Genomic DNA, 26865 nt, shown 5'->3' on the forward strand with positions numbered 1-26865 from the left:
TGTGAGTAATAATTATGTGATTGTGGGTAATAATTATGTGATTGTGAGTATTAATTATGTGATTGTTGGTAATAATTATGTAATTGTGGGTAATAATTATGTGATTGTGAGTATTAATTATGTGATTGTGGGTAATAATTATGTAATTGTGGGTAATAATTATGTGATTGTGAGTATTAATTATGTGATTTTCGGGTAATAATTATGTGATTGTAAATAATAATTATGTGATTGTGAGTAATAATTATGTGATTGTGGGTAATAATTATGTGATTGTGAGTATTAATTATGTGATTGTGGGTAATAATTATGTGATTGTGAGTAATAATTATGTGATTGTAAGTAATAATTATGTGATTGTGAGTAATAAATATGTGATTGTGAGTAATAATTATGTGATTGTTGGTAATAATTATGTGATTGTGAGTAATAATTATGTGATTGTGAGTATTAATTATGTGATTGTTGGTAATAATTATGTGATTGTGAGTAATAATTATGTGATTGTGAGTAATAATTATGTGATTGTTGGTAATAATTATGTGATTGTGGGTAATAATTATGTGATTATGAGTAATAATTATGTGATTGTTGGTAATAATTATGTGATTGTGGGTAATAATTATGTGATTGTGAGTAATAATTATGTGATTGTTGGTAATAATTATGTGATTGTGGGTAATAATTATGTGATTGTGAGTATTAATTATGTGATTGTTGGTAATAATTATGTAATTGTGGGTAATAATTATGTGATTGCGAGTATTAATTATGTGATTGTGGGTAATAATTATGTGATTGTGAGTAATAATTATGTGATTGTGAGTAATAATTATGTGATTGTTGGTAATAATTATGTGATTGCGAGTAATAATTATGTGATTGCGAGTAATAATTATGTGATTGTGGGTAATAATTATGTGATTGTGAGTAATAATTATGTGATTGTGAGTAATAATTATGTGATTGTGAGTAATGATTATGTGATTGTGAGTAATAATTATGTGATTGTGAGTAATAATTATGTGATTGTGAGTAATAATTATGTGATTGTGGGTAATAATTATGTGATTGTGAGTAATAATTATGTGATTGTGAGTAATAATTATGTGAATATTGGTAATAATTATGTGATTGTGGGTAATAATTATGTGATTGTGAGTAATGATTATGTGATTGTGAGTAATGATTATGTGATTGTGAGTAATAATTATGTGATTGTGGGTAATAATTATGTGATTGTGAGTATTAATTATGTGATTGTTGGTAATAATTATGTAATTGTGGGTAATAATTATGTGATTGTGAGTATTATTTATGTGATTTTCGGGTAATAATTATGTGATTGTAAATAATAATTATGTGATTGTGAGTAATAATTATGTGATTGTGGGTAATAATTATGTGATTGTGAGTATTAATTATGTGATTGTTGGTAATAATTATGTAATTGTGGGTAATAATTATGTGATTGTGAGTATTAATTATGTGATTGTGGGTAATAATTATGTGATTGTGGGTAATAATTATGTGATTGTGAGTAATGATTATGTGATTGTGAGTAATAATTATGCGATTGTGAGTAATATTTATGTGATTGTGAGTAATAATTATGTGATTGTGAGTAATAATTATGTGATTGTGAGTAATAATTATGTGATTGTGAGTAATAATTATGCGATTGTGGGTAATAATTATGTGATTGTGAGTAATAATTATGTGATTGTGAGTAATAATTATGTGATTTTGGGTAATAATTATGTGATTGTAAGTAATAATTATGTGATTGTGAGTAATAATTATGTGATTGTGAGTAATAATTACGTGATTGTGAGTAATAATTATGTGATTGTGAGTAATAATTATGTGATTGTGAGTAATAATTATGCGATTGTGGGTAATAATTATGTGATTGTGGGTAATAATTATGTGATTGTGAGTAATAATTATGTGATTGTGAGTAATAATTATGTGATTGTGAGTAATAATTATGTGATTTTCCGGTAATAATTATGTGATTGTAAATAATAATTATGTGATTGTGAGTAATAATTATGCGATTGTGGGTAATAATTATGTGATTGTGAGTAATATTTATGTGATTGTGAGTAATAATTATGTGATTGTGAGTAATAATTATGTGATTGTGAGTAATAATTATGTGATTGTGAGTAATAATTATGTGATTTTCCGGTAATAATTATGTGATTGTAAATAATAATTATGTGATTGTGAGTAATAATTATGTGATTTTGGGTAGTAATTATGTGATTGTGAGTAATAATTATGTGATTGTGAGTAATAATTATGTGATTGTGAGTAATAATTAGGTGATTGTGAGTATTAATTATGTGATTGTGGGTAATAATTATGTGATTGTGAGTAATATTTATGTGATTGTGAGTATTAATTATGTGATTGTGGGTAATAATTATGTGATTGTGAGTAATAATTATGTGATTGTGAGTAATAATTATGTGATTGTGAGTAATAATTATGTGATTGTGAGTAATAATTATGTGATTGTGAGTAATAATTATGTGATTGTGAGTAATAATTATGTGATTGTGAGTAATATTTATGTGATTGTGAGTATTAATTATGTGATTGTGGGTAATAATTATGTGATTGTGAGTAATAATTATGTGATTGTGAGTAATAATTATGTGATTGTGAGTAATAATTATATGATTGCGAGTAATAATTATTTTATTGTTGGTAATAATTATGTGATTGTGAGTAATAATTATGTGATTGTGAGTATTAATTATGTGATTGTGGGTAATAATTATGTGATTGTGAGTAATAATTATGTGATTGTGAGTATTAATTATGTGATTGTGGGTAATAATTATGTGATTTTTGGGTAATAATTATGTCATTGTAAGAAATATTTATGTGATTGTGAGTAATAATTATGTGATTGTGACTAATTGTGTGTAACAAGTTACAAGCGTATATGTCGAAACAGTTTCTGCACAAATTAACGACGTACAAAGCGCGGACGGAAAACAGAAAATGAAAATAAACAGGTACAAATTCTGTGTATATTGCATGTATTGGCCGCTGTAGTAGTGTGTATAGGTTGTATATATTGGAATATGTAGTCTACCATGCTGTTTAGTAGCGGGGGAGAAGATGGGACATCTTTTCATTCTATTTTCTCGTCCCGTTTGGTAGTGAACAATAAAAATTAAAAAAATTGTGAAATCGTATCCTCACGACTCCCATATGGACCGTTGGTAATTGTTTAAAGTACGATCAGGATATTTGGATAATATGTTTTAAATGTGTGCGTTTTCCCCCACCCTACCATATGTATATGCTTATATTAACAAATATATTGTTATAGACTACGCTTCAGTTTATAAAACAAACATTGCGGGAAACATTGATGCATTTAATCCACCCAAAGCAACTGATGGTGATGCCTTTAACAATCCACAGCGGAATGTACGCTGCGTATATTTCAGCAGAGTTGTCAAGAGCATTCGCCTCGTGTATACTTGGTGTTTCTCAGGTCAGTTGTGTGGATACATATAGTAGGGTTGAAGTAAGATGGAACATATTTCATTTATTTTGGTCCCATTAAGAGATAAGCAAATAATATTTACAGAATTAGAAAACCGTATCATCACAACTCCCATAGACCGTTGTTATTTGTTTAAAATGCGATCAGAATATTTGGATATTATGTGCTAAAGTTGTCCCCTTTTCACCCAACCTATACTAAATTATTGATTTTTAGTTCGTTGGGGTTAAATGGGATATCGTTAGCACTTAACTAAATCCTATATTTCGTGGTCTTCTTTTGAACAATTATAACGGCGCTATTTAAAGAGTCGCGGAGCTAACGATTACCAAATCTAAAATAGTTGTTTCACAGGTTGGACTATGTGTTGCATGCGCCAAAGCATGCGGTGGTTTCGTGTTATTTCTTTTGCATAGTGATAAACAAATTCGGTCGTTTCAAACCATATGGTTACCACTCTCATGTCCACAGTTTACGGGCATATTGTGATCTTTGCTATAATCCGTTGATGTTGATGTGGTTAAACCACACCACGCGCCTGGCTAAAGCAGTACCCAACTCACAAGGAGAGTAAAAGTCATGTCGTCTTGAGTTTAACATTTACACTGTTTGATTGACACTTTCACCCACACCTAATTTCCAACGCATGTTTTAACAACTATCGCTTTGCTGTTTATTCCCTTCTTTTTGTTGTGTAAATAATTGGATCTTCGCTATCGTTTCAAAGAGATAAATAAAAGTTATGTATTAATTAATTCTCCGTGAGGAAAGAACAAATAAGTTTCGTTTATTCAGGTTTTCAGTGTTTTAATAGCTGGAATATGATCACATCGACAACAAGAGAGCAATAATAAAAACATGCAGGACAGTTAAAGAGAAATACATAGGTTATGTCAGTGGAACATTTTTCTGCCATAACAAAAAAAAGAAAACAAATATCGTTTATTAAACTAAATGATCACATATACTGAAATACTATGTACTGTGGGGTGGGGTCCAACAACTTTCGTACAAAATACCCGATTATTCTGATCTTGTTTTAAACAATTAACAACGGTCTATGTGAGTCCTGAGGATATGGTTTTATAATTCTTTGAATGTTCTTCGTTTACTACCAAATGGGTCGAGAAAATAGAATGGAAAGATGTCCCATTTTCCCCAACCCACTATATGTACAAATACTTTAGTTTGTCAATGTTAACTTTTATTGGTATTATTTTGTGGCCATAACTGGTCTCACATATAATACTATAGGATGAATTGTTGTTACAACTGAAACGATCAGCATAGCAACATTCATAACAGTAAAGTCCCCACCGTATATATTTGTTACGGCATCAAAAGGAGGGTATTGCAGAAATAGGAAGCAAACCGAGTAGAATGGTAATAAAACAACCGTTTTCCAAAGTATTTCTCTGGGAACGTTGTCAGCATAAAGGCAGTGTTGCCGCCGTACAGGAATGACCGAAACACAACTTGCAAGAAGAATGAAACAAACTATAAAGGTAGCATTAGTACAAGGACCTTATGGAACACAATTGAAAACTTCGTTTTAGTAGTCTCTGGACTCTCCTATCCTATGTTGCAAATGTCGAGTAATCGTGTTATTACCACTAACAATTTCGAGAAAAGAAAAGCAAAAACGGTAAAAATTTGACTTTTCACATTCAGTCAAAATACCAGTATTGAACAAAAAGTGATGTATCTGCATAATTATTATTATTTGTTTGCCTATATAGTTTCCAAAAACGAAAATTAGTGTACACAAATTCGTAAAGAATACGTATACTCGTTAATGAAAGGACATGTACATTATAGGAGTTGTATAGCGTGAATACACTTTAAACGCAATCGTACAGTTGACAATCAAGAGTAACAAACACAACGTCAGATTTTAATCTAAATATATTCAACTTGAAATTTCGCCTCAGGATCCAAAATCAAATTTTTGACGTTGCGTGTCGGTTGGTGCAAACGTTAATAAAGTTCATTTTGCCTAGAGGGTCGGATTGGCATAAATAGAAGAAACTAGGTACGCAACTATTGCCTTTAAATTGGACGTATTTGTATTTGGAGAAAACGTTATTATGGAAGATATATATTGTCAGATCATTTGGGGCATTTAGTTAAGTTATATCGGTTTAAAGTTACACGAGATAGCTAAGTTTTTAATCTAGTTTTTAACTTTTTAAATTTAAATTTGTTACATTGCTGTTAAGTTAGCAAGTTTAGGAATACACAGCAGGGTTAACTGGACTTGTTTAAAATGTTGCTAAAAGCTCTCGCAGCATTTTCTCTGCTGTTGTCATTAGGTTCTTGTGACCACCCTGGGGTTCGTGTCAAAGGAGACTCGGCTTTGTATAACTTCGGTTAGAGGAATAACATTACATAAACATACTTTTTAAAATGTCGTTACGCACGGCTTTTTTTTTCCAATTACACTTTAGTTTGTTTTAATTCAACACAATTAAATAATATATTGTATTGTAAGTTTATCAGCCACGCTTTTATCTGTTTTTAACGATTAGAAAAGCAAAATATGAACCACCTTACAACGATATAGATGACTGGAGACACCAAACTGAGAATATTAAACGATATACTAACATGATATAGTACAGGGGGGAAATAGGACAACTTTTCATTCAATTTTCTCGTCCCATTTGGTTGTAAATAAGGAACTTTCAAAGAATTATAAAACTGTATCTTCACGACTCCCATAGACCGTTGTTAATTGTTTAAAACACGATCAAGATATTTGGATATTATGTGCTACAGGTGCCCCATCTTACCCCAGCCTACTATATAATATTACTAATAACGTCTTACTCTTATTTCGCAGTGAAAGACCTAATCGTCAGCTATGTGGAAAGCAACGCCAGACTCAACTTCAGCGATGTTCAACACGATTACAATGTTGGATCAGACACTTATACGTACGCCCTTACCAAGTAAGGAAATTATATTAGCGGCCGGCAGGTTTGCGAAATTTATTTTTTTAGTTTTATATGATATGCCGGTATTGTTACTTTTTTTACTTTATGGGGAATTAAAGACATTTTATGGCGAGTTTAATCGGTTCAAGGCTCGACGCTGCCATTGTGCTCCAACCCAGTGGTCACTAATGGGTTGTCCAAATAATCATCAATACATAAAAAAATCAAAAAAAAATAATCCTTCACAAAGTAACATACATGGTAACTCGTAAACTGACACAAGGTGTTACCACCGTGTTATAACGACTGTCGTTTTCCGGCCACGCGAAGATAAAGCAAGTTACATTCATTTATTCATTCATTCATTCATTCATTCATTCATAAAGACACCCCTAACAACAGTTCCTGTAAAGACACAAATACGAAACGGTAACGATTTTCTTTTAGTGGGACGTTGAAACGGTTTAAGGTCGTATATATGCATTTAGCATGGTAGATCAAAACACTGTACATCAAATATAAAAATAAACAGACCTCTTTTAAGAAATATTTCATTTTTTCTTTACAGCATTACTGTATCATCGATTGGGATAGGCGCGGCCGGGTTGCATGGCATCTCACCAAACGTCGTTTCATTTTATTCCAAGACATTAACTCTTAATCTACAAGGAACATACACAGTTTTCTCAGCCAACAGGTACAACCAACAAAATATAGTAGAATGGGGAAAGATGGGACATCTTTTCATTCTATTTTCTCGTCACATTTGGTAGTAAACAAAGAACATTCAAAGAACTATAAAACCGCATCCTCACTACTCTCATATAGAACGAACAGGATATTTTCGTATTATAATTTAAAGTGTCTCGTCTTAACCCATCTTACTATATAATATCGAAATATCCTGATCGTGTTTTAAACAAACGTCCGGCGCCGTGGCGTAGTGGTTAGCGCGCTTGCCTGTAACCCAGAGGTAATGGGTCCAAGGCTCGTCGCTGCTACCATTGTGGGCGTATGTGTCTTTGGGCAAGACACTTAACGGCAATTGCTCCAACCCAGTGGTCACCAATGGGTTGTCCAAATTATCAGCCATACCTTAAAAATTAAAAAAATCCAAAAAAAATAATCACCCACAAAGTAACATACATGGTAACTCGTAAGCTGGCACGAGGTGTTAAACCCGTGTTATAACGACTGTCGTTTTCCGGCCACGCGAGGATAAAGTAAGTTACATTCAGTCATTCAATTAACAACGGTCTATAGGAATCGTGCGGATACAGTTTGATAATTTTTTGACCGTTCTTTGTGTGCCCCCCCGCAGTTGGACTATTTAAAAATAGATTAAAAAATGAACCACCTTACCCTAAAATACTATATATTATATGCGTTTCTATGCTGGTGATGAACAGTTAGTAAATTAACACTGCGGTTTTAGCTTTGTGTCCACCGGAAGCTTATCTGTTACCTTCGGATCGATCAATATTGCCGAGTTGGTGAGACTGAACAACGTTAATGGTGTTTTTGTGGTAAGTTAATTCATATTATAATGAAATCTTTTATAATACATACACGGTTTACACCTATAAAACAATGCAGTTCATGATACGACACGTAGTTAGATTTATAATTTTATACGTTTTTATAAGCACTTCATAAAATGCATGTATTATTTCTATTCCACGTGGTTTAAGTCTTACAGCAATGCCCGTCACGGCCCCTGTTTCGTAACTGCTTGGATGCTTCTTTCGTATCGCAGCTATAGTCGGTCGCGGTCACTGTTTCTCACTTCTTACAGAAGTAACTTAATATTTACCGACTGCGAAATTCGTGCGAAAACTATAGTTTAGTCGGTCTTAGTCGAGAATACAATTCATGGTTTTCAAAGCTTCTGTATATACATATTTTATTTAAATCCGTATTTATCATTAAAACCTTCTTATGCCAAATATGATAGTGGTCTCTATGCTTTGATTTTACCATAGATTTAGATTGACGAATCATTCGCAAGGTGTTTACATATTTTTTCATGCTATAGGCGTCAACTCAACTTTGTAATGTACAACCAACCGGGCAACCTATTATTAATGGAATCACACCAACTTTATCAACGAGTCATACAAGCAATCTTAAAACGATGATTGCAAGTGATTTACAACAAGCTATTCCATCTACAGTAAGTTCCTTCAACTATACACGGTTCTGTATATACATGAATAGGTATACGCTATATATGAGTGGTTTTGAGTAAAGAAAAAAGTATCGGCGGATCTTGTATAATATATGCATATTGCATACAAACACAGGGTGTTCGGAAAATCACTGTGCACTTACAAATTTATGAACAAATATGTTTCAGTACAGAATTCAGTAGGTAAATATAAAGGACAATTTAAATGATGTTGATAGCGACCGCTGTTAGCCTCAAAACGGGCTTGTACCCTTCTTAATTTTTCTAAACACCAAACAGTGACTTCCAAAACACCCTGCATAACTATATCCCACGTATAACGGTAGGTTGAGTTGTGGTATAGTAGCATGGGGGAAGATGGGACAACTTTTCATTCTATTTTCTCGTCCTATTTGGTAGTAAACAAAGAACAATCAGAGAATTATAAAACCGTATCTTCACGACTTTCATAAACTGTTGTTAATTGTTCAAAACCCGATCAGGAGACTTAGAAATTATGTGCTAAAGGTGTCCCATGTTCCCCCACCCGACTATATATTTTATACAAAGGTCTGCAACGGCGTCGACGCCTTCTTAAATGGAAACATCAACAGTTTCGTTGCTACAAGGATTGGTAAGTACAACACTATAATGTTTCTGCATATATAAACTTTCCATAATACAAAAAGCGGTGCCAGTAAAGAATCCTCCTCTGCTTTATCCAAACCAGTGGTTCCCAAACTGTACAACACTATAGTGGTAGGCGAAGGTCTCCCAGGTGGTACGCGAACACCTTATTAAGTTTACACCAAACAATCGCGAGGCGTTGCTTTACGCGCGTACTAAGTATTCTTTGCAAACTGATCTATACTTTCATTCTGCGCGTACGTGAAAATGCATTTTCAGCACCTATTCTAAACGGTAGTACTATAACCCCTAAATTCTTAATATACTAACCAATACACAGTAACACGTAACTAACAATTCCTAACCAATAAAGTCCGCTTAACTGTTATACAGCAATTTTAAATTACAGCTGCCGGCTTACCGTTATCCACAACTATAAGTGTTGACATATCAGCGTATGGCCCTCCTTCGGTAACCTATGGAAGTCTACAGTTTGGTTTGGATGGAAAATGCTACCCAGTGAATGATCCAGGAATGAGGTAAAGCAATGATAGTAAAAAAAAATTTCTCTGGATTTTTAATTTTAAAATTCCGAAACTTTTTTGCCAAAATTTTGTTTTAAATTAAAGCATAAATTTCGCGATTCGGAACGAAATTAGAAAGTTTTTTTCAGTTTTAAAGGCTAAATACATTGGTGTCCACTTTCCACATACCCTATGTTATCTGCTGCCAACCTCTAAACGTACCAACCAACCACTAACTCGTATAAACTGTAACCTCTAACGGTAACCCATATAATTACTGCTCCATAACCCCAAACTAATAACTCTTAACTACTAACCATAAATAGTATATCAAACATTCCAAACAACTTACGGGTCCCTTTAATTAGTGCGTGTCCGCTATATCCACAATATTCACTATGTCCGCTATGTCCGCTAAGTCCGCTATGTCCACAGTATTCACTATGTCCACAATATTCACTGTCCGCTATGTCCACAATATTAACTAGTGGACATACTGAATATATTGTGGACATAGCGGACATAGTGAACATAGTGGGCATGCACTAATAAAACTTACTGTTATTGTGGCTTGCGTGACAATCACTTTGTTCTGGTAACAGTAGCAGTTACGGACAAAACAGCTCATATTCACATGTCCTAACTTCACTACATTAATACAGCAACAACATATCACTTAAAGCTCCCAGCTGCTAGATTCTTAAACATTATTACGTCACAATACACAACTATCATGTACAGTATTGTAATAATGTAAATACACCAACACAACATGCTGTTTATTTTATAGTAAAAAAACGCCTCTCACTGACTGACAATTTATCTTTAACTAACTGGTAAGGAATATATAGACTTACAACGTTACACTAATACTATGCCGTACCGGTATAGTTAAAAGTTATAACTGAGGAAATGATTGAACTGGACGCTTTCAACGAAAAGCGAGAAAACAAGTCTGCTAAACTTAAGCAGAAAAAGCATGTTGACGAAAAGCGAGAATTTAGATTCATTTAGATTTTTAACAAGTGCGCATAACTGTTTAATGGATCTCAGTTCCTATAGCAGTACAGCAGTTAACAGCACTGTCATGTAATTGAATGAATGAATCAATGCAACTAACTTGCTTTATCCTTGCGTGGGCGGAAAACGACTTTCCTGTTTCATACTTGTGAGTTATCACGCCTATGGGTTACCACGCATGCAACTCTGTGGGTGATTTTTAAAGAATAATTTCAAACAATACAAATCAGTAAATGGTTTCTAAACCCACTTTATTACAGTCACCCGTTCCCAAGAACATCGCTTCCCAGTTTTACAAATTCAAACGGAATGCTTAAATTGATGGCTGGCGAATACGCTACAAATACATTGCTACATTCCATGTACGATAACGGGTTGCTGGCTCTTTCTCCACGGCAGGTAAGTTTACAGTAGAGTGGGGAAGAGGGAAAACTTTCGCTTTTATTCAATACTTTTACTAAATTTTTTACCGTAGCATGTTTTTAATGTCTGTAATTTTGGTGTTAATTCCCTTCTCTCCGCTCTTTTATTTATAGGATATTCTTTTTTGTATTCAAACAGATATAACTAAAGTTTTTTTATACAGTAGGGTGGGAAAAATGGGACATATTTTAGCTTCATTTTCTCGTCCCATTTAGTAGTAAACAAGGCACATTGAAAAAATATATAAAACCGTATCCTCACGACTCTCATAGACTGTTGTTGATTTTTAAAAACACGATCAGGATACTAGGATGTTATGTGCTAATGGTGTCCCGTCTTTCCCCAACTGTATTTTTTTACCTAGTTAGATAAAATTATCAAATGGAATACATTTTATATTGCACGTTTATATTTTGGTTAACTGATTTTTTCGTTATTATGGTATATTAACGTTATATGCTACCTATATGCTATATCGTTGTTCACATTTAATTTCACCTCCAGATTTTAACCACTCTCGGAACACCGGTTAACACAGCAACACTAAGCATTGTTATTCCAGGATTTCTTAACTATGGAACTAAGTATGAAACATTTCTATATAAAACTGATGTTACACACGAATGAATGAATTAAAGTAAATTATTGATCCTCGCATGGACACCAACGACAGCAGTCGTTATAACGAGGGTGTTCTGTTTCATACACCTCGTGCCCGCTGACAAGTTACCACGTACTTTTGGACGACTAGCTGTTGACTTTTTAAACAATCCGCATTAGTGACCACTGGGTTGGATCAAATTCAATAGGTTTCTTGTCCAAGGACACATATGCCCACAAACATGCCTTAACCAAGTGGTCACTTACGAGTTATCACTTATGTATTTACAATACGCGATTTACCACCTAAATATTTACGTTTCATTCCCAGGCCCATGCTCTTTATGCTATCCGTGCTAAACCCCCCAAATGTAACAATTGCCGAATCGGACGTCGCAATTGCAGGAATACTGGAGTTAACGATGCTGGTGAACAACACAGGGACGCTGGAAGCAGCTCTCGTTATAGACGCTGTAAGTATTGTTTTAATTAATTTAAATCTGCTTTTTTAGGTAGAAATGTGGGGTAATATGGGACATCTAGAACCTAATTCATTATGTATTGTTGTTTTCATCAACAATTATAGGATTCGATCCTTCATGGAACTGCGTCGGCATCGGGCACCACTGTTCAAGCACAGATCACTTCAGTTGAATACACTCTAAGCATTCAAAGAAGCACAGTTGGTTCAGTTAACTTGCCTGGGTTTAAGGCATTGCTGAATATAGTTGTTCAAAACCAACTTATACCGACATTAAACAGTAAGGACTTTGTTGGGGGAATGAATGAACATCTTCGCGTAGTTAGAAAACGACAGTCTTATAACACGGGTGTTCTTGTTTTAAACACACCTCGAGCCAACTTACGAGTTACCACGCATGCTAACCGTGGGTAACTTGGTTTAATATTCCTGCCATCATTTTTGGTGCTACGAGTCCTTGGACAAGGCAATTGACCATTAACGATTATAATGGCTTGTACAAATTGTTAGCCATAAAACAAAAGCTATATAGGTGGTAATTCGTAAGCGGACATGAGGTGTATAAAACAGAACATCCATGTTATAAGATATAATGTTGTTGTACGGCACGAGAAAATAAATAAGTAATATTTATTTAAATACCGTATGTAGTAGGGTAGGGGAGAGGGACACCTTTAGCACATAATATCCAAATATCCTGATCGTGTTTTAAACTACTAACAACAGTCTATGGGAGTCGTGAGAATATAGTTTTACAACTCTTTGAATGTTCTTTGTTTACTACTAAATGGAGCGAGAAAATGTAGTTAAAAGGTGTACCGTCTTCCCCACCTTACAGTATATTTAAATCAGATGTGTTTATTATATCTTTTACAGGTGTGATCTTTACTGGTTTTGAGATCCCACCGATTTACGGGCTCCGTTACACCAATCTTGAAATTTCGATGCTCCAGGTACATGCAAGTATTTTAATATACTAATGTGGGGTAACATGGGATATCGTTTGCCCCTAAATTCTAAATTTCCTGATGACGTTTTGAACAATTAACAACACTATTTTATAGAGTCGCGGGCTACGGTTACATAATTCTGTAAATATTTTCTTTGCTTATTACCAAACGGGACGGGAAAACAGAGTGAAAACATGCACTATCTTACCCCACCCTATGATATTACAGTTTTGGCATGCATAAAACCTCTAGATATTCTTTTAACCGCAAAACATTCCATGATGAAGTCTCGCCGAATGGCGGACGAATGGTCGGGAAAAGTTACATATTTACACCAGATGTTCCGTTGAAAGATTATTTACATTGGTTGGTAGCTGAAGTAACAGAATATTGAAACCTTTATACACAGGGGGCTATGGAAATATCCGGGAACGTGGAAGGTGCTTTCGAGAACTAGAACATCGATGGTTATGCGTGGTGACACACGCATACCGTCGACGCTTTACAAAACATTAATAAATGATTAACCTTAATACTGCATGTCCGGTTTCGTTAATTTCGTCTGCCAGTGTTTTCTTTAGTAAGGAAGCAATTATAGTAAATGCCTCAATTTGGTAACAGTACAGATCTTAGGAAAACAAAATAGGCAACTACTTAAAAACTTGTGTCTTACGTTACATTTATACCCTCAATGTTTTAAACCAAACACAAATATTCTATACAACATTCTGATGGCTGTTTTGCAAACAAAACTGCAAGTTGGTATAAACACGCGCGCTACAACAAAGTTTATATTGTAGGTTGGGGGAAAATGGGACACCTTTAGCACATAATATCTAAATATCCTAATCGTGTTTTAAACAATTACTAACGGTCAATGGGAGTTATGGACATATAGTTTCATAATTTCTTTAATGTTCTTTTTTTACTACTAAACGGGACGAGAAAATAGAGATAAAAGGTGTCCCGTCTCCCCCCCACCCTATTATATGTCTTTAAAGCAGATGATTATAAAAATACAAATTACATATACTGTATATCCATATAGCTGACATTTACGAGTTCAAAAACAAGCACAAGTGCAGATTTTAATCCAAATAAATTCAACTTGGAATTTTGCCTCGGGATGCAAAATTTATTTCTACCGTTGCGTATCAGTTGGTGCAAACATTCATTGCCTAGAGGGTCTGATTGAACATGCATATGGAGGAAAACTGGTGAACCAATTTTGCTTTTGAGATTTAACGTAGATATATAGGAACAGTTAATATATGAAGACATATAGTAGGGTGGAGGAAGAGACCTTTAGCACATATATAAAGTCAAATATTCTAATCGTGTTTTAAACAATTAACAACGGTCTATGTAAGTCGTGGAATACGGTTTTATGAATAATAGAGCTTCCGTTTTAAAGGAATGTTGTAAAATTATAGCGGCAATAGTTTGAGCATGTATTACCTTGGTTTGCTTAAAATGATACTTAAATATCTTGTAGCAATTGTTCTGCTACTTCCTCCATATTTATGTGACAACCCGGGACTTCGATTGAAAGGGAACTCAGCTTTGTATAATTTCGGTAAGCGGATTATAACTAATGCGGTAAACCTACTGTTTTGAACGTGTTGCCTTTCTATAGCGTTTTAGGACAGAGTAAAAAAGTTACGCCGAAATTGAAACTCGTGCGCATTAGCTTTTTAACTGCTGCTCGTTTTATATTGTGTTTTAGTGTAGTTTTGGTACCAATACGGGATTATCTTACAGTGAAAGACCAAATCGTCAGCTATGTGGAAAGCAACGCCAGACTAAACTTTAGCGATGTTCAACACTGTTACAATGTTGGATCAGACACTTATACGTACGCCCTTACCAAGTAAGAAATTATATGAAAAGTAAAATATCTTATCGGGTATAGTAGAGTGGGGAAAATTGGGACACCTTCTCAACCTATTTTCCCGTCCCATTTGGTAGTAAACAAAGAACATTCAAAAATATTATAAAACCGTTTCCTTACAACTACCATATAGACTTTTTTTTGGTTTGAAACATGATCAGGATATTTATATATTATGTGCTAAAAGTGTCTCTTATCCCCCACCCTACTAAATATGTTTTATTCGTAAATGAGATAATATAATTATATTTCATTTAATGTTTTTTTTACATACTTGTAATATAATAAAAGTAAAATATAAACAGCAAATTTAGTACCGTTTAATAGTTAAAAAACGCAATAACAACTTTCTGAACATTTAAAATCCGAGTTATGGACCTCCGTCCAGTATGTGACAGGTATTTCTTTACAGCATTACTGTATCATCGATTGGAATAAGCCAGTCCGGGTTGCATGGCATCTCACCAAACATCGTTTCATTTCATTCCAATACATTGACTCTTAATCTACAAGGAACATACGTGGTTTTCTCATGCACCAGGTATAATCAACGATACACTTTAATAAAAATTAAAATAAACAAATACAAATTTCAGCCTTGTGTCCGCCGGAAGCCTATCTTTTACCTTCGGATCGATCAATATTGCCGAGTTGGTGAGACTGAACAACGTTAATGGTGTTTTTGTGGTAAGTCTTTACAATCATACGTTTTCATATTTACTTCATGAAATGTTTTTAAATGTATTCAAATACTTTTTCAAAATGTATTTAATCACTTTGAAATGGTTTTTAAACCCTGCACATCTTTTTTTTACTTTAATAATTATCCTAGTTGTTTGGAATTGGCTTTTACTCGCTGTTGTATTTGCGCTATATAGGTGTTTACGTAGTTTTCATGCAACAGGCGTCAACTGTACTTTGTAATGTACAACCAACCGGGCAACCTATTATTAATGCAATCACACCAACTTTATCCGCGAGTCATACAAGCAATCTTAAAACGATGATTGCAAGTGATTTACAACAAGCTATTCCTTCTGTAGTAAGTTGACACATTAAGGCATGTAAACTAAACACAGTTATCTATATACGCACTACGCTGGTATTAGAGAGATAAATAATCCACCGTTTAAGAACATTAAAAAAGCGGTTTCGACGCTTGCAAACATTAGCAATGGCATGAGTGTGCATCTTTTAAAATATATTCATAAAATATAACTACCATACAGAAAACGGTACAAATATATAATAGAGTAAGGTGTGGGAAGATGGGACACCTATTTATTCTATTTTTTTATTCCAATTTAGTAGTAAACAAAGGATTTCAAAGAATTATAAAACCGTATCCCCACGTCTCCCAAAGACCGTTGTTAAATGTTTAAAACACGATCAGGATATTTGGATATTATGTGCTAAAGGTCCCGTCTTTCCATATTCTACTTTATATAAACAACGTATTTAAAATATGTTGCATAGGTTTGCAACGGAACCGATGCTTTCTTAATAGGAAACGTCAACAGGTTCATTGCAACAAGCATTGGTAAGTACAACATCACAGTGTTAAAGTCGTCTATATGATATGTTACGAAATACATCTTTACACGAAATCCTAATACTCTATATAGGCTGTAACAAATTAACAAAAACTGAGTGGTTTTAAATTTGATTTACAGCTGCCGGCTTACCGTTATCCACAACTATAAGTGTTGACATATCAGCGTATGGCCCTCCTTCGGTAACCTATGGAAGTCTACAGATTGGTTTGAATGGAAAATGCTACCCAGTGAATAATCCAAGAGTAAGGTAAAGCAAAAAACTTACTGTTCATAGTATTTATCCTACGTGGCATTCCTTGGTTTCAACTATTCAGTATTATAGTTATACTATAATAAACATATCACTAAACCTTCCTATGCAGCTCTGAATTTTTTTGTCTAACTAGTTTTTCTTTTTTTAATTACACTATACTATCACAAACAATGTTGAAATACACTGTCATTATACGATTGAAACTGAACAGTCGCAGCTGAGCGCATGAAAACACGCCTGATAAACACGGCTACAGGAGCCGCAATAATCAACGAACTCCGAGAATTTAAAAGCACACGGCGTGTTTAATAATGTGCAGTTCCGAAATTTAAATTAGACCGTATTTGAAGCTGGTAAAACCAAAGAAACATTGTTGTTTGCTTAATTAACGTCCACACATATCTTTGACATATACACATGTACATATGCAATTATAAACCCAGCAATACAGAAAATGTTAATACGTTTTGGTTGGCCCATTTTTACGACCACGAATTTTTTTGAAAAATGCAGTACTATACCATATATTTTTACAAAAATGTTATAACATTCACAATTTGAGATTATTTTACTATATACAGTTACACGTTTCAAAGAACACCGCTTCCCCATTTTACAAATTCAAACGGAATGCTTAAAATGATGGTTGGCGAATACGCTACAAATACTCTGCTACATTCCATGTACGATAACGGGTTGCTGGCTCTTTCTCCACGGCAGGTAAGTTTTCTATATCCAAACAGATATAAATAAAATTATGTTTTACAGTAGGGTGGGGAAAGTTGGACACATTTTAGATCCATTTTCTCGTCCCATTTAGTAGTAAACAAGGCACATTAAAAAAAATATAAAACCGTATCCTCACGACTCTCATAGACTGTTGTTAATTTTTAAAAACACAATCAGGATACTAGGATATTATGAGCTAAAGGTGTCCTGTCTTTGCTCAGCCTACTATAAATTTTTACCTAGTTAGATAAAATTATCAAATGGAATACATTTTATACTGCACGGTTATATTTTAATTAACTGATTTTTTCGTTATTATGGTATATTAACGTTATATGCTACCTATATGCTATATCGTTGTTCACATTTAATTTCACCTCCAGATTTTAACCCTTCTCGGAACATCGGTTAACACAGCAATACTGAGCATTTTTATTCCAGGATTTCTTCAATATGGAACTAAGTATGAAACATTTCTATATAAAACTGATGTTACACACGAATGAATTAAAGTAAATTATTGATCCTCGCATGGACACCAACGACAGTCGTTATAACGAGGGTGTTCTGTTCAATAAACCTCGTGCCCGCTGACAAGTTACCACGTACTTTTGGACGACTAGCTGTTGACTTTTTAAACAATCCGCATTAGTGACCACTGGGTTGGAGCAAATCGAATAGGTGTCTTGTCCAAGGACACATATGCCCACAAACATGCCTTAACCAAGTGGTCACTTACGAGTTATCACTTATGTATTTACAATACGCGATTTACCACCTAAATATTTACATTTCATTTCCAGGCCCATGCTCTTTATGCTATCCGTGCTAAACCCCCCAAATGTAACAATTGCCGAATCGGACGTCGCAATTGCAGGAATACTGGAGTTAACGATGCTGGTGAACAACACAGGGACGCTGGAAGCTGCTCTCGTTATAGACGCTGTAAGTATTGTTTTAATTAATTTAAATCCGCTTTTTATGTAGAAATGTGGGGTAATATGGGACATCTAGGACCTAAATCATTATGTATTGTTGTTTTCATCAACAATTATAATTACAATTATAGGATTCGATCCTTCATGGAACTGCGTCGGCATCGGGCACCACTGTTCACGCACAGATCACTTCAGTTGAATACACTTTAAGCATTCAAAGAAGCACAGTTGGTTCAGTTAACTTGCCTGGGTTTAAGGCATTGCTGAATATAGTTGTTCAAAACCAACTTATACCGACATTAAACAGTAAGGACTTTGTTGGGGGAATAATGAATGTAACTTGCTTTACCTTCGTGTGGTTAGAAAACGACAGTCTTTATAACACGGGTGTTCTGTTTTATACACCTTGAGCCAACTTACGAGTTACCACGCATGCTAACCGTGGGTAACTTGGTTTAATATTCCTGCCATCATTTTTGGTGCTACGAGTCCTTGGACAAGGCAATTGACCATAAACGATTATAATGGCTTGTACAAATTGTTAGCCATAAAACAAAAGCTATATAGGTGGTAATTCGTAAGCGGACATGAGGTGTATGAAACAGAACATCCATGTTATAAGATATAATGTTGTTGTACGGCACGAGAAATTAAACAAGTAATATTTATTTAAATACCGTATGTATTAGGGTGGGAAAGACGGGCACCTTTAGCACATAATATCCAAGTATCCTGATCGTATTTTAAACAATTAACAACGGTCTATGGGAGTCGTGAGGATATAGTTTTACAACTCTTTGAATGTTCTTTGTTTACTACTAAATGGAGCGAGAAAATGGAGTTAAAAGGTGTCCCGTCTTCCCCACCTTACAGTATATTTAAATCAGATGTGTTTATATTATATATCTTTTACAGGTGTGATCTTTACTGGTTTTGAGATCCCACCGATTTACGGGCTCCGTTACACCAATCTTGAAATTTCGATGCTCCAGGTACATGCAAGTATTTTAATATACTAATGTGGGGTAAGATGGGATATCGTTTGCCCCTAAATTACAAATTTTCTGATGACGTTTTGAACAATTAACAACACTATTTATAGAGTCGCGGGCTACGGTTACATAATTCTGTAAATATTTTCTTTGCTTATTACCAAACGGGACGAGAAAACAGAGTGAAAACATGCACTATCTTACCCCACCCTACGATATTACAGTTCATAAAACCTCTAGATATTCTTTTAACCGCAAAACATTCCATGATGAAGTCTCGCCGGATGGCGGACGAATGGTCGGGAACAAGTTACATATTTACACCAGATGTTCCGTTGAAAGATTATTTACATTAGTTGGTAGCTGAAGTAACAGAATATTAAAACGTTTATACCACAGGGGGCTATGGAAATATCTGGGGACGTGGAAGGTGCTTTCGAGAACTAGAACATCGATGGTTAGGCGTGGTGACACACGTATACCGTCGACACTTTACAAAACATTAATAAATGATTAACCTTAATACTGCATGTCAGGTTTCGTTAATTTCGTCTGCCAGTGTTTTCTTTAGTAAGGAAGCAATTATAGTAAATGCCTCAATTTGGTAACAGTACAGATCTTAGGAAAACAAAATAACCAACTACTTAAAAACTTGTGTCTTACGTTACATTTATTCCCTCACTATTTTAAACCAAACACAAATATTCTATACAACATTCTGATGGCTGTTTTGCAAACAAAACTGCAAGTTGGTATAAACACGCGCGCTACAACAAGGTTTATATTGTAGGTTGGGGGAAAATGGGACACCTTTAGCACATAATATCTAAATATCCTAATCGTGTTTTAAACAATTAACAACGGTCAATGGGAGTTATGGACATATAGTTTCATAATTTCTTTAATGTTCTTTTTACTACTAAACGGGACGAGAAAATAGAGATAAAAGGTGTCCCGTCTCCCCCCACCCTATTATATGTCTTTAAAGCAGATGATTATAAAAATATACAAATTACATATACTGTATGTCCATATAGCTGACATTTACGAGTTCAAAAACAAGCACAAGTGCAGATTTTAATCCAAATAAATTCAACTTGGAATTTTGCCTCGGGATGCAAAATTTATTTCTACCGTTGCGTATCAGTTGGTGCAAACATTCATTGCCTAGAGGGTCTGATTGAACATGCATATGGAGGAAAACTGGTGAACCAATTTTGCTTTTGAGATTTAACGTAGATATATAGGAACAGTTAATATATGAAGACATATAGTAGGGTGGAGGAAGAGACCTTTAGCACATATATAAAGTCAAATATTCTAATCGTGTTTTAAACAATTAACAACGGTCTATGTTAGTCGTGGAATACGGTTTTATGAATAATAGAGCTTCCGTTTTAAAGGAATGTTGTAAAATTATAGCGGCAATAGTTTGAGCATGTATTACCTTGGTTTGCTTAAAATGATACTTAAATATCTTGTAGCAATTGTTCTGCTACTTCCTCCATATTTATGTGACAACCCGGGACTTCGATTGAAAGGGAACTCAGCTTTGTATAATTTCGGTAAGCGGATTTTAACTAATGCGGTAAACCTACTGTTTTGAACGTGTTGCCGTTCTATAGCGTTTTAGGACAGAGTAAAAAAGTTACGCCGAAATTGAAACTCGTGCGCATTAGCTTTTTAACTGCTGCTCGTTTTATATTGTGTTTTAGTGTAGTTTTGGTACCAATACGGGATTATCTTACAGTGAAAGACCAAATCGTCAGCTATGTGGAAAGCAACGCCAGACTAAACTTTAGCGATGTTCAACACTGTTACAATGTTGGATCAGACACTTATACGTACGCCCTTACCAAGTAAGAAATTATATGAAAAGTAAAATATCTTATCGGGTAGCCTATAGTATAGAGTGGGGAAAATTGGGACACCTTCTCAACCTATTTTCCCGTCCCATTTGGCAGTAAACAAAGAACATTCAAAAATATTATAAAACCGTTTCCTTACAACTACCATATAGACCTTTTTTTGGTTTGAAACATGATCAGGATATTTGGATATTATGTGCTAAAAGTGTCTCGTATCCCCCACCCTACTAAATATGTTTTATTCGTAAATGAGATAATATAATTATATTTCATTTAATGTTTTTTTTACATACTTGTAATATAATAAAAGTAAAATATAAACAGCAAATTTAGTACCGTTTAATAGTTAAAAAACGCAATAACAACTTTCTGAACATTTAAAATCCGAGTTATGGACCTCCGTCCAGTATGTGACAGGTATTTCTTTACAGCATTACTGTATCATCGATTGGAATAAGCCAGTCCGGGTTGCATGGCATCTCACCAAACATCGTTTCATTTCATTCCAATACATTGACTCTTAATCTACAAGGAACATACGTGGTTTTCTCATGCACCAGGTATAATCAACGATACACTTTAATAAAAATTAAAATAAACAAATACAAATTTCAGCCTTGTGTCCGCCGGAAGCCTATCTTTTACCTTCGGATCGATCAATATTGCCGAGTTGGTGAGACTGAACAACGTTAATGGTGTTTTTGTGGTAAGTCTTTACAATCATACGTTTTCATATTTACTTCATGAAATGTTTTTAAATGTATTCAAATACTTTTTCAAAATGTATTTAATCACTTTGAAATGGTTTTTAAACCCTGCACATCTTTTTTTTACTTTAATAATTATCCTAGTTGTTTGGAATTGGCTTTTACTCGCTGTTGTATTTGCGTTATATAGGTGTTTACGTAGTTTTCATGCAACAGGCGTCAACTCATCTTTGTACTGTACAACCAACCGGGCAACCTATTATTAATGCAATCACACCAACTTTATCAGCGAGTCATACAAGCAATCTTAAAACGATGATTGCAAGTGATTTAAAACAAGCTATTCCTTCTGTAGTAAGTTGACACATTAAGGCATGTAAACTAAACACAGTTATCTATATACGCACTACGCTGGTATTAGAGAGATAAATAATCCACCGTTTAAGAACATTAAAAAAGCGGTTTCGACGCTTGCAAACATTAGCAATGGCATGAGTGTGCATCTTTTAAAATATATTCATAAAAATATAACTACCATACAGAAAACGGTACAAATATATAATATAGTAAGGTGTGGGAAGATGGGACACCTATTCATTCTATTTTTTTATTCCAATTTAGTAGTAAACAAAGGATTTCAAAGAATTATAAAACCGTATCCCCACGATTCCCATAGACCGTTGTTAAATGTTTAAAACACGATCAGGATATTTGGATATTATGTGCTAAAGGTCCCGTCTTTCCCTATTCTACTTTATATAAACAACGTATTTAAAATATGTTGCATAGGTTTGCAACGGAACCGATGCCTTCTTAATAGGAAACGTCAACAGGTTCATTGCAACAAGCATTGGTAAGTACAATATCACAGTGTTAAAGTCGTCTATATGATAAGTTACGAAATGCATCTTTACACGAAATCCTAATACTCTATATAGGCTGTAACAAATTAACAAAAACTGAGTGGTTTTAAATTTGATTTACAGCTGCCGGCTTACCGTTATCCACAACTATAAGTGTTGACATATCAGCGTATGGCCCTCCTTCGGTAACCTATGGAAGTCTACAGATTGGTTTGAATGGAAAATGCTACCCAGTGAATGATCCAGGAGTAAGGTAAAGCAAAAAACTTACTGTTCATAGTCTTTATCCTACGTGGCATTCCTTGGTTTCGACTATACAGTATTATAGTTATACTATAATAAACATATCACTAAACCTTCCTATGCAGCTCTGATTTTTTTTGTCTAACTAGTTTTTCTTTTTCTAATTACACTATACTATCACAAACAATGTTGAAATACACTGTCATTATACGATTGAAACTGAACAGTCGCAGCTGAGCGCAGCATGAAAACACGCCTAATAAACACAGCTACAGGAGCCGCAATAATCAACGAACTCCGAGAATTTAAAAGCACACGGCGTGTTTAATAATGTGCAGTTCCGAAACTTTAAATTAGACCGTATTTGAAGCTGGTAAAACCAAAGAAACATTGTTGTTTGCTTAATTAACGTCTACACATATCTTTGACATATGCACATGTACATATGCAATTATAAACCCAGCAATACAGAAAATGTTAATACGTTTTGGTTGGCCCATTTTTACGACCACGAATTTTTTTGAAAAATGCAGTACTATACCATATATTTTTACAAAAATGTTATAACATTCACAATTTGAGATTATTTTACTATATACAGTTACACGTTTCAAAGAACACCGCTTCCCCATTTTACAAATTCAAACGGAATGCTTAAAATGATGGTTGGCGAATACGCTACAAATACTTTGCTACATTCCATGTACGATAACGGGTTGCTGGCTCTTTCTCCACGGCAGGTAAGTTTTCTATATCCAAACAGATATAAATAAAATTATGTTTTACAGTAGGGTGGGGAAAGTTGGACACATTTTAGATCCATTTTCTCGTCCCATTTAGTAGTAAACAAGGCACATTAAAAAAAATGTAAAACCGTATCCTCACGACTCTCATAGACTGTTTTCTATATATATTCTCATAGAATACTGAGCATTTTTATTCCAGGATTTCTTAACTATGGAACTAAGTATGAAACATTTCTATATAAAACTGATGTTACACACGAATGAATTAAAGTAAATTATTGATCCTCGCATGGACACCAACGACAGCAGTCGTTATAACGAGGGTGTTCTGTTTCATACACCTCGTGCCCGCTGACAAGTTACCACGTACTTTTGGACGACTGTTGACTTTTTAAACAATCCGCATTAGTGACCACTGGGTTGGAACAAATACAATAGGTTTCTTGTCCAAGGACACATATGCCCACAAACATGCCTTAACCAAGTGGTCACTTACGAGTTACCACTTATGTATTTACAATACGCGATTTACCACCTAAATATTTACATTTCATTCCCAGGCCCATGCTCTTTATGCTATCCGTGCTAAACCCCCCAAATGTAACAATTGCCGAATCGGGCGTCGCAATTGCAGGAATACTGGAGTTAACGATGCTGGTGAACAACACAGGGACGCTGGAAGCTGCTCTCGTTATAGACGCTGTAAGTATTGTTTTAATTAATTTAAATCCGCTTTTTATGTAGAAATGTGGGGTAATATGGGACATCTAGCACCTAAATCATTATGTATTGTTGTTTTCATCAACACTTATAGGATTCGATCCTTCATGGAACTGCGTCGGCATCAGGCATCACTGTTCAAGCACAGATCACTTCAGTTGAATACACTCTAAGCATTCAAAGAAGCACAGTTGGTTCAGTTAACTTGCCTGGGTTTAAGGCATTGCTGAATATAGTTGTTCAAAACCAACTTATACCGACATTAAACAGTAAGGACTTTGTTGGGGGAATGAATGTAACTTGCTTTACTTTCGCGTGGTTAGAAAACGACAGCCTTTATAACACGGGTGTTCTGTTTTATACACCTCGAGCCAACTTACGAGTTACCACGCATGCTAACCGTGGGTAACTTGGTTTAATATTCCTGCCATCATTTTTGGTGCTACGAGTCCTTGGACAAGGCAATTGACCATAAACGATTATAATGGCTTGTACAAATTGTTAGCCATAAAACAAAAGCTATATAGGTGGTAATTCGTAAGCGGACATGAGGTGTATGAAACAGAACATCCATGTTATAAGATATAATGTTGTTGTACGGCACGAGAAAATAAATAAGTAATATTTATTCAAATACCGTATGTAGTAGGGTGGGGGAGATGGGACACCTTTAGCACATAATATCCAAATATCGTGATCGTGTTTTAAACTACTAACAACGGTCTATGGGAGTCGTGAGAATATAGTTTTACAACCCTTTAAATGTTCTTTGTTTACTACTAAATGGAGCGAGAAAATGGAGTTAAAAGGTGTACCGTCTTCCCCACCTTACAGTATATTTAAATCAGATGTGTTTATTATATCTTTTACAGGTGTGATCTTTACTGGTTTTGAGATCCCACCGATTTACGGGCTCCGTTACACCAATCTTGAAATTTCAATGCTCCAGGTACATGCAAGTATTTTAATGTACTAATGTGGGGTAAGATGGGATATCGTTAACACCTAAATTACAGATTACCTGATGACGTTTTGAACAATTAACAACACTATGTATAGAGTCGCGGGCTACGGTTACATATTTCTGTAAATATTTTCTTTGCTTATTACCAAACGGGACGGGAAAACAGAATGAAAACATGCACTATCTTACCCCACCCTACGATACTACAGTTCATAAAACCTCTAGATATTCTTTTAACGGACAAACATTCCATGATGAAGTCTCGCCGGATGGCGGACGAATGGTCGGGAAAAAGTTACATGTTTACACCAGATGTTCCGTTGAAAGATTATTTACATTAGTTGGTAGCTGAAGTAACAGAATATTGAAACCTTTATACACAGGGGGCTATGGAAATATCCGGGAACGTGGAAGGTGCATTCGAGAACTAGAACATCGATGATTAGGCGTGGTGACACACGTATACCGTCGACGCTTTACAAAACATTAATAAATGATTAACCTTAATACTGCATGTCAGGTCTTGTTAATTTTGTCTGCTAGTGTTTTCTTTAGCAAAGGAGCAATTACGGTAATTGCTCCAAATTGGCGGTATCGGTACAGAAAAAAAAAGAAAAAAGGCGTAAAGCAAACAAAGTTGAAATCCAGCTCAACAAGCGACATATTAGGTGAAAGCCGCCACAAACCGTACCAGTAGTTTAGAGCTTTGGGCTACTATAAGCAGGGACGAAATGTATAGTTGGGTGGGGGAAGATGGGACACCTTTAGCACAGAATATCTAAATATCCTGACCGTGTTTTAAACTATTAACTACGGTCTATGGCAGTCGCGAGGTTACGATTTTATAATTCTTTAAATGTTCTTTGTTTACTACCAAATTGGACGAGAAAATAGAACGAACAAGTGTTCCATCGTGCCCCACCCGACTATAATGTTGAGATATAGCTAAATACCTAGCTATCTTAGACGAAAATATGCTGTAAAATAAATGTTATATAAAGTAGCAACCGACGGTATTAACTTCTGTTTAGTGTGCTTTATTATTTTCGACGTGTCACGTAAAACAACTAAGCTCCTCGCATAGAAGAAAAAATTAGCATAATCTATAAAGACACTGTGGGGGAATACCCATTTA

The 26865-nt window shown here is 34.7% G+C and overlaps 3 protein-coding genes and 1 long non-coding RNA gene across 5 annotated transcripts; all 4 read left to right on the plus strand.

Annotated features, from left to right (window-relative positions):
- Nucleotides 1-2937: 2937 nt before the first annotated feature.
- On the plus strand, nt 2938-3977 carry LOC149741156 (uncharacterized). The gene is made up of 3 exons (XR_016387349.1): nt 2938-3032; nt 3353-3520; nt 3887-3977. It is a non-coding gene; the product is annotated as an uncharacterized LOC149741156 (long non-coding RNA).
- A 1750-nt stretch (nt 3978-5727) lies between these two features.
- On the plus strand, nt 5728-13800 carry LOC149741157 (bactericidal permeability-increasing protein-like). The gene is made up of 13 exons (XM_089893799.1): nt 5728-5901; nt 6375-6483; nt 7037-7165; nt 7904-7994; nt 8504-8641; nt 9206-9269; nt 9672-9801; nt 11067-11205; nt 11734-11813; nt 12161-12302; nt 12416-12590; nt 13187-13263; nt 13670-13800. The coding sequence occupies exons 1-13, from the start codon at nt 5799-5801 to the stop codon at nt 13715-13717; spliced, it is 1425 nt and encodes a 474-aa protein (XP_089749925.1). The 5' UTR covers nt 5728-5798; the 3' UTR covers nt 13718-13800.
- An 853-nt stretch (nt 13801-14653) lies between these two features.
- On the plus strand, nt 14654-20147 carry LOC149741158 (BPI fold-containing family C protein-like). 2 transcript variants are annotated; one of them, XM_089893796.1, is made up of 13 exons: nt 14655-14836; nt 15022-15130; nt 15564-15692; nt 15748-15838; nt 16056-16193; nt 16628-16691; nt 16825-16954; nt 17542-17680; nt 18073-18152; nt 18493-18634; nt 18759-18933; nt 19543-19619; nt 20019-20147. In XM_089893796.1, exons 1-13 carry the CDS (start codon nt 14710-14712, stop codon nt 20064-20066), a joined length of 1449 nt encoding a protein of 482 aa, XP_089749922.1. In that variant the 5' UTR covers nt 14655-14709; the 3' UTR covers nt 20067-20147. The 2 variants fall into 2 exon arrangements, with proteins under 2 accessions (XP_089749923.1, XP_089749922.1); XM_089893797.1 differs by lacking the exon at nt 16056-16193 and having other exon boundaries at nt 14654-14836.
- Nucleotides 20148-20897: 750 nt separating this feature from the next.
- On the plus strand, nt 20898-26244 carry LOC149741159 (bactericidal permeability-increasing protein-like). Its single transcript, XM_089887351.1, has 13 exons — nt 20898-21184; nt 21370-21478; nt 21919-22047; nt 22103-22193; nt 22411-22548; nt 22984-23047; nt 23181-23310; nt 23902-24040; nt 24197-24267; nt 24607-24748; nt 24861-25035; nt 25639-25715; nt 26114-26244. Exons 1-13 carry the CDS (start codon nt 21058-21060, stop codon nt 26159-26161), a joined length of 1440 nt encoding a protein of 479 aa, XP_089743477.1. The 5' UTR covers nt 20898-21057; the 3' UTR covers nt 26162-26244.
- The last annotated feature ends 621 nt before the right edge of the window (nt 26245-26865 follow it).

Source organism: Ciona robusta, chromosome 1 (assembly GCF_009617815.1).
Source record: "Ciona robusta chromosome 1, ASM961781v2".
NCBI lineage: Eukaryota > Metazoa > Chordata > Ascidiacea > Phlebobranchia > Cionidae > Ciona > Ciona robusta.